Source organism: Patiria miniata, unplaced genomic scaffold (genome assembly GCF_015706575.1).
Source record: "Patiria miniata isolate m_02_andy unplaced genomic scaffold, ASM1570657v1 HiC_scaffold_23, whole genome shotgun sequence".
Classification (NCBI taxonomy): Eukaryota; Metazoa; Echinodermata; class Asteroidea; order Valvatida; family Asterinidae; genus Patiria; species Patiria miniata.
Genome location: NW_024037062.1, coordinates 4,723,949 through 4,732,994, shown reverse-complemented (window position 1 = coordinate 4,732,994; position 9,046 = coordinate 4,723,949). Strand labels below are relative to the sequence as shown.

General features: G+C 41.9%; 1 protein-coding gene across 1 annotated transcript; it reads left to right on the top strand.

Annotated features, from left to right (window-relative positions):
* The first annotated feature begins 270 nt into the window (after positions 1-270).
* Positions 271-4,399, top strand: LOC119731411. The gene is made up of 3 exons (XM_038204581.1): positions 271-456; positions 550-1,961; positions 4,360-4,399. The coding sequence occupies exons 1-3, from the start codon at positions 271-273 to the stop codon at positions 4,397-4,399; spliced, it is 1,638 nt and encodes a 545-aa protein (XP_038060509.1).
* The last annotated feature ends 4,647 nt before the right edge of the window (positions 4,400-9,046 follow it).

Here is a 9,046-nt window from a genome sequence, read left to right as displayed (position 1 = left end):
GTTGACGTTGCGTGGACTAAGCCGTGTCCACATAACATTTCGCCCTCTCTGGAAAACACCTTTAGAGGCATTTTGGGGTTAGGTTTATCTGTGGCAGAATGAAGAGAAACACTAAAGGGAATCATAAGTAAAATTTGGGTTGAAAGAGTTTTCACAGTTTAAGTAAAGATGTTTTTGTACCGACTTTTCTTAACTACACGAAAACAAAGGAATGTCCACATAGCATATGTACATGTATGTAAAACAAACGCGTGTGTGTGGAGGAGATACATGGAGCAGCTGCTCAATGTGGAGAACGAGTGGGACAGGGAGGTGGAAAGTGAAGTGGTGGAGGGTCCATTTTGCCTTATCGAAGAATGGGAGGTGGCTCAGGCACTGAAGCACACCAAGTCTGGGAAGGCCGCTGTTCCATCTGGAGTGGTTAGTGAGATGATGAAGGCCTCTGCAGGTGTCAGTGTACAGTGGATGACGGCCTTGTGCAATTCCATTTTGGCAGAAGGCCGTATTCCCACAGATTGGCAGAACAGCATCTAGGTTCCCCTGTTCAAGGGCAAGGGTGACCCTTTAGAGTGTGGCTCTTTCAGGGCCATCAAGCTCCTGGAGCAGGCAATGAAGGTGTGGGAGAGAGTGCTTGAGGTACATCTGAGGATGCAGGTGGAGATTGACGAGATGCAGTTCGGCTTTATGCCGGGTAGAGGAACTACTGACGCCATTTTCATTGTACGACAGCTGCAGGAAAAATTTCTGGCCAAGAAGAAGAAGCTCTACCTTGGGTTTGTGGATCTTGAGAAAGCTTTTGACCGGGTGCCAAGGGAGGTTGTGCGATGGGCCTTGAGGAAGCGGGGTGTGGAGGAATGGCTGGTGAGAGCAGTGATGATGTTGTACACTGGTGCTAGTACGGTGGCGAGGACAGGTGCAGGGGATAGCAGGAGTTTTGAGGTGAAGGTTGGTGTACACCAGGGCTCGGTACTGAGCCCCCTGCTGTTTGCTACTGTGATGGACGTGGTGTCCAGTGAGACGCGAGGCGGGCTGCCTTGGGAACTGCTGTATGCGGACGACCTAGTCCTTATAGCAGAGACAAGGGAGCAGCTACATGCAAAGATGGCAGCATGGAGAGTGTGTCTGGCATCTAAGGGTCTGAAGATCAACGCCGGGAAGACCAAGGTGATGGTTAGTCGTGTCAGCGGTGGGCCAATGACGAGCTCTGGTGCATGGCCGTGTGGTGTGTGTGGGAAAGGTGTAGCTGCCAACTCAATCCAGTGTACAACGTGTAGGAAGTGGGTTCACAGGCGATGTAGTGGCTTGAAGGGTAGTCTTCAGGCTGCTAGCGCCACGTTCGTCTGTAAGAGATGTCGGGGTGATGGTCTACGGCCAGAGGAGAGAGAAGCGGGTCTGGAGGTCTGCGGTGACACGTATGAGGTGGTGGAGTCGTTCTGCTACCTGGGTGACATGCTGGGTGCTGAGGGAGGAGCAGATGCAGCAGTGACATCACGCGTGAGGAGTGGGTGGAAGAAGTTCAGGGAGCTGGCCCCATTTTTGACATCCAAGGCGCCGCCCCTGAAGATGAAGGGCCAGGTTTACACCGCCTGTGTCCGAAGCAGTATGGTGTACGGCTGCGAGACATGGCCCACGAGGGTGGGGCACATCCAGCAGATGGAACGAGCAGAGATGAGAATGATCAGGTGGATGTGTGGGGTGTCTCTGGCTGACAGGCTGTCAAGCGAGGAGCTGAGGAGGAGAGTGGGAGTGGAGGGGATCGGCATCGTATTGAGGAGGCACAGGCTGAGGTGGTTTGGTCATGTGGAGAGAAAGGAGGATGTCAACTGGGTCAAGAGGTGTACCAACGTAATTGTGGGTGGGCCCACACCCGTCGGCCGACCGCGCAAGACTTGGCAGAGCTCCGTGTCAGATGACATGCGACTGCTTGGAGTCAATGCGAGGGATGCGACGGACAGGGCCAAGTGGAGGAGAGCCATAGGGAGAAAGCAGGCCAACCCAGAACAGACTGGACAACGGCCTTAAAACCGACATGATGATGATGTGCATTTATGCCTATTGCAGTACTATGTATGGGTTGTGCGTGCGTGTGTGCGTGTGTGCATGTGCATTTGGTTCCACAGCGATATCTGGATTGTATGTCCATGTATGTCTTGAACCTTGATACAATGAAGGTAGCTTGCTAGTATAACTTATAAGTTTGGACCCCATAAGACAAAGGCCAAGGTCATTAGGATTAAAACAATAGAATTTTATTATATTTTATTTAATTTTTTTTTCCTCCCACCAAACCAGTATACATGTGCAAATGTAATCACTTACTAAAATATTAGGGGGCCTGTACACTGTTTATACATGTTTTTTGTATAATCAATGTGGCTTCTCCACCCTTTTTTCTTGGACAGTCATATTTTTAATTGAAACAACAGAAAACAAACACATGTACATGTACGTGTATTAATACTAAAACTTGAGACTTGCACCGTAGTACATGTACATGTATGCAGCTCCGTGGGTTGTTCTTAGGATTTTGAGTCACTTTCGGACCCCATAGGCCAACTGTTCTCATTATTAAAAACCAAAGAAATGATGTCATGATGATTACTCAAGCTTATTCAAATGACCATATTTTCTTTTGATTATTTAAAAATTCTTATTTCCATGTAGGCCTTGTAAATGCTCAAAGGATTATGCTAAAAGGATTTGCCTTTGAGAAATGTCTTGCTTAAGACTGAAAATATCCAGTCAGTATGCTTAAATCACATACAATGACTTCCCAACAGAAAAGTAAAAGACAAAAAATCATTATGGGATCATAGGCATCAATACATAACCTAAAGAAAACAATAATGATGTCAATGAACGTTCCATGTGACCCAGGTAAGTTGATGTTTTATAATAGAGTGGTGTTATGTCATGGAAATAGGCATGGTTGCAGGGCATTTGTGTTTTTTTAACACTACTTTTCTTGTTTCTATCAAAAACGACTGGAATTTCTAAAATAAACTTCATGATAAATGGGAGTCATTACACCTCTTTACGCCAAGACAAAAGTATTTTGTTTTTAGAGAGAGCTGATACTTATTATTACCGTTTAGATTGGACTAGTTTTACATGTTTCCAGTTGGATTCCCTATACGTACATACGTACGTACGGGAATGCCAGTGGGCCGTGTTGTTGCAAAGGTACTGTATACGGACTGCAGCTGCAGTCCGTATACGACTGAACTGGACATTCTTTATGTTTTTTATTGAATGGAAAATCAATATTTTAAGATCGAAAATTGGGGTGGGTGGGTGGGTCAAAACAATTTGGAACAAAAATCGAAATTTAAAAACATCGAAAATTTTGAATGGCTCCTAAGGTTAAAACAGTTGCCGCTAAGCACATCTCTAAAACTTTGATCACGCGTCCTTTGCATTAGTCTGGAATTCGATCATTCGGTTCATGGATACAGGGTTTAGATTGGCACGAGGTCACGGAGTGCTCTGACGCTCAAAGTAAATGTGACACTTTCTATGGGATTCTGCAACATGGAATAAATAAGTTTTTCCCTCAGAAGAAAAGGAAAGTACACAGTAATGACAAACCTTGGATCACTCCACTGATAAAGAAAATGATTTCCGATCGTCAAATAGCTTTCCATTCATCTCAGCACAATGTTTGGCGTAAGTTGAGAAACAAGATAAAAAGAGAGATTTGTAAGGCCAAAGTTTCATATCATGCTAATAGGATTAGAAATCTACAGAGTACGGATCAAGGAAGGTGGTGTCAGCAAATCAAAAAGGTTACTAACTTGAATAACTCCGGGCTTAAGTTGGATGTTCCAGGTGTTGATGACGGGGATGCACAAGGCAAGGCAGATGAAATCAAATAACATGTTTGCCCAAATCTCAGAACATTTACAGCCACTTGATTTGGCTAAGCTGCCTGCTTACCTACCAGCTGAAAAACCAGTCCCTCATCTCTACCCTTGGAATGTTTACTTTGAGCTCAGGAAAGTCAATCCTAATAAAGCCACTGGTCCAGATGGTATACTCGCTAAGCTTATAAAGGAATTTGCCTTCGAGCTCAGTGTGCCATTGACAACTATTCTCAATTGTTCTGTTAATGAGGGGACTGTCCCGGTTAAGTGGAAAAGGGCCATTGTTGGACCTGTTCCGAAGCAGAATCCTCCTTTCCTAGACAAACTGTGACCTATTTCACTCACATCCATTTTTGCTAAGGTACCGGTAGCTGAGAGTTTCATTTGTGGTTGGATGATTAATTATATCGGCCATTGTATTGATGAGGCAATTTGGTAATGTCCCTGGAGTTTCCACTAACCATTATCTGATAAATCGATTCATTATCTTAATCAGGGTGCTGAGGAAAGTTGCAACCTTGGAACGATGGTTTTAACCGATTTTTCGAAAGCCTCCGATCTTGTTGACCACTCTGTGCTCATTAGCAAAATTCTTCAAATTGGAGTGCGTCGTAGTATCGTTCCTTGCATTGGTAATTTTCTTCACAACCGTGAGCAATGTGTCAGGTTTAACAATGGTACTTCTGATTATGTTTTTCTGAATGGAGGCGTCCCTCAAGGCACTAAATTAGGACCTGTAGGTTTCCAAATTATGATTAATGATGCTGCTCCGAGTGCCAGGTTCTTGAAGTGTGCTTCAGTAAATCTGCCCCAATTCATACTGAATTGTTCATCGGTTCTGAAAAGCTCCAGTATGTCAACAAAGCCAAGGTTCTGGGCCTCTGGTTTCAAGCTGATTTTAAGTGGGAGGCCCAAGTTGATCACATGGTAAAACAAGCAAACAAACGCCTCTTCATCACTAGATCACTAAAATGATTTGGCTTTGATCACGAGGAACTTTTGGTTGTTTACAACAGTTATGTCAGACCTATGGTCGAGTACGCAGATATGATATGGCATTCTAGTTTAACAAAAAAGCAACCAATCTTGAAAGGATACAACGAGCTTGTAGAACCATCATGGGAAATCGGTACACTTCGTACTTGGATGCGCTCAACCTGTGTAACTTGGATGCACTAGATAGCAGAAGAGTAGGACATTGCTTAAAATTTGCTAAAGCACTTGGCTCTAATTCAAGAACAACTCACTCCCTCTACGAGGCTAACAAGTCATGGTAGAAACCTAAGGATCAGTAACCAAATAACTCGACTCCCTATTAGAACCAAGTGCTTCCAACAGAGTCCCATCCCTTACTTCATTAACATTTTAAATGCCGGCTCTGTGTGATTTTACTGTGCGTAATGTTTTTTTTTTAGGGGGGGGGCTGCATGTTGTCCCTCCTTTCTTGAATAGTTCTGTCTCCCTGGTTATGTGGTGTATGTTTATGCACAATTTTAATGTATTGCCTGCCTAGTATTTTACTCATTTTTTTTGTATTATGCAAGTTTTAATCACTTTTACAATTAATTGTTTATAATGTAATTGTTTTTGGAATTTGGCCCTCCGGGCCACGATTTGAGACAAATAAAAAAATGAACGAATGAATGAATGAACAAACTACTGTTCATCAATTAGTGTCTGATCGTTCTGACTTCTTCATGAGAAGAATGAGCTTCGTCACCGGTCTCTTAACTTTGGTACCATCGGTAAACCTGATCTCAACGACTCTCACAAGGTCATCTTTCCCTGGGTAGGTGTTCACAACTTCAGCCATTCTCCAGGAACTACGTCTCCTGTCCTCACCAATGACGAGAACGATGTCTCCCTCCTGTTGGTTTTTAGCCAACTGTTGCCACTTGGCGCGGTGAGAGTTTGTAGATGCATTCCATCCTGCATCGCCAAAACCCGTCTACCATAGCATTGCAGATCTCTCTGCGCTTCCGCGAGTTTTCACGTACTCTTCACATGGGACTTCGGGGCATTCACTTATACCCTGGATGATCATTGATCCACACCTCAAACTTGTTCCATTTAGCACACTCTTGTGTATTAAATTCACATTAAATTTCCCCCTTTAATCTATTGGAAAATTGTTTTATAGTTCCTGAATTTAATTGGCTTGTGTTGTTTGACACTTGACAGATTTTCTCCTTCAAACACAAGAATTAGACATACATATCATATTACAATAACCCCTCCAATTTATTTAGTGTCTGTGTATCAGATCCGTTACAAGGGAAAAAAGGCTTCGAAGTTTTATGTGAAAACAAGAAAACCAGATAATTTGTGGTAAAACAACCCCAGAACTTATTTAGACATTCATAAGGACATCTGGGAATTTATTGAGCAGTGGGTTATTTGTTATTTTTTCAGACATAATTTTCGTACGAGGAGAGAAACAATGAGGGGAAATTCTTTGAGTCCGCGCTTTTGGATCGATAAAGGCCTGTGAGAATATATCTATGCTGAACTAAGGCACAACTTATCAACCAGTGACAATGAAGACTTTTTAAACTGAAGTTCAGGATTGCATGACGATCATGTCACTGGGGCATTGGGTGGCACTTGGGGTTTGCTGACTAGCTGTGCTGGGTTCAGTATTATAAGGAAGCCATTTGGCTTAGAGCAGCTTTTGAGAGACCAAATCCAAAACATCATTCAGGCCCACCCCCCAATAAGGAAGCCATGTGAGTTAGAGTGCTCACCAATCCTACACACAAGATCTGTGGTTAGAGTAGCTTTGTGGTTTTGTGGCTAATCACTAAGTGGTGAGATTCCAGTAGCTGTCAGGACAGTGCGCTGAAATGGGAGGTATGTTAAGAGTTTTTGGTGCATAAAGTGGTAGGCTTACATCAAAATGTTCCCTGAGTGATTAATCATTCCCAAGATTTATTATTCAGAACATTTATTTCCATACCTTCAAAAATATAAATGATACAATTACGAAAAACACTTAATGTAACAGTGTGACACAGAAGAAAAGTGAGAACATTAATAAACAATTAAATAGAAATATATAAATGCATATACAAATAGAAAATCAAATGAAATAAACAAGGTGAAATATACAAGATATAGGTATGGAGGCACTTTCAAGAAGCCGAGGCTTGTACTGAAATGCCTTTAAATGAAACATTATTACAAGTATTTTGGATAAACTGTACAACAGATAAGACGCAAAACAGGGTGATGAGAACAAGACGAAACATCACACACAAATAACAAGGACTGACAATTTAATCACTGAATGAAATCTGAACATGTAAGTAGCAAAACGCAAGATAAAACATTAAATCAAGATTACAGAATAAAGGAAGAAGATAAGAATAAAGAAGAGAAGGAAACTATGTCACATAATGCGAGATAAGAACTCGTTTATAAAGTTGTTTCAATCGACCCACGGACGGCTGGGTTTTTGTTGCTTCGCTGATGCTGTTCCAAAGGCGAGGTCCGTAATATTCAAGGTGTTCATTGAATATGAGGTGTGGGTGTTATGCAAGAATAAATTGTGTTTGCTGCGAGACCTGGTGAAATGTCTGTGAGTGTCGTTAATTGATGTGAAGAATGAGGAAAAGGACCAAGGAAGTAAGTTGTTAGTAAACTTGTACATAAATATAGCAGTGTGAAGTTTATTGATGTCAATTAGAGTGAGAGTATTTAGCTTTGTGAAAAGTGGTGAAGTATGCTCACAAGAATGGGAAGATGTGCATATTCTGATGGCCTGTTGTTGAATAATGGTTAGCGAGTGAAGTTTACTGTTAGAAGCATGCGCCCAAACAATGTTTGGTAGATGAAACTCTAGATATAGAAATTATGTCAATATAGATGGGATTAATGTCAGTAGAAGAATTTGAAGACCAAGAAAAGAGCATATATTTGATCAAAGAGTGAAGATTGAGGCCAGAATGCATAACTATCGTGTCATCTGCAAAAAGAGTAAATGATAGAAGGGATGAAGAGGAATGCAAGTCATTGATGTAAAGTAGGAAAAGTAGAGGACCTAAGATAGAACCTTGAGGAACACCATGGTGGATGCATTGAAGGGACAACACAGAGTTACATGTATGAATAGAAGTGAATTTTTGCCTTTCTTTGAGGTAGCTGGAAAACCATTGTAGGGCAACACCTCTGACTCCATAGTAATCAAGTTTAGAAATGAGAATAGAGTGGTTAAAAGTATCAAATGCTTTCGAAAGGTCGATAAAGATTCCAATGGCTGACATCTTGTTCGTAACCGCATGGGTAAGCTTATCAATCAGCTGAATGAGGGCCACGTCAGTGGAATGATTATTACGAAAGCCGTACTGTTGATCAGAGAGAAGATTAAAGCGAGGAATGATGGAAATGAGACGATTGTAAACCAGTCTCTCTAGGATTTTAGAGAAACGGGGAAGAAGTGAGATTGGTCTGTAGTTACCGTACGAATATCGTTTCGGTCTCCAGATTTGTAGATGGGAATAGCTTAAAAGATCTTGAGGTTAGATGGAAAAGAGCCAGTGAGAAAGGAGAGATTGAAGTTATAAGTTAGAGGGGGAAAAATAAATGGAATGACAGCTTTAACAACCAAGGAACTGATATCATCGAATCCACAACTCTTGCTATTTTTAAGTTCCTTACCAACTTTGATTACTTCGAAGCAGTATGTTGGGGAGAAGAAAAAAGATGAACTGTTTTGGTTATGAAGGTAGTTGGTGAAAAGTGAGTTAGCGTGTGGGATTTTGCTAGCCAATGACGCACCAATGTTAGAAAAGTAGTTGTCGAAGGAATCGGCAATTTCGGCTGGACAAGTAAGGGTGTGCTGTTCATCTGAAAATTCTTCTGGGAGATCAGTTTTTTTTTCTTGTTCCCGAGGATATAATTTATTTCATGCCAGACATTCTTGATGTTGGCTTTACTAGTGTCAAGCCTGCGAGCATAATAGTTCTGTTTGACCGTACGGATGACAGCTGTCAGTTTGTTCCGATACTCTTTATATCTACACTCGTTTGCTGATGTTGGATTACGTAGAAATCACTTGTAAAGCCTGTTTTTGTTGTTACATGAATTGATGATAGACTGGCAAATCCAGAGCTGATTTCTAGATGATTTGCCAACTGTTTTGACACGAAATGGCAGGTGGAGATTGTAAAGGCTGTTGAAAGTGG

Coding starts and splice junctions, on each gene's coding strand:
- LOC119731411 (XM_038204581.1), top strand. CDS start 271: ATGGAGCAGCTGCTCAATGTGGAGAACGAGTGGGACAGGGAGGTGGAA. Junction 457..549: donor AGGCCTCTGCAGGTGTCAGT/GTACAGTGGATG, acceptor CCCCTGTTCAAG/GGCAAGGGTGACCCTTTAGA. Junction 1,962..4,359: donor GATGCGACGGACAGGGCCAA/GTGGAGGAGAGC, acceptor TATCTTAATCAG/GGTGCTGAGGAAAGTTGCAA.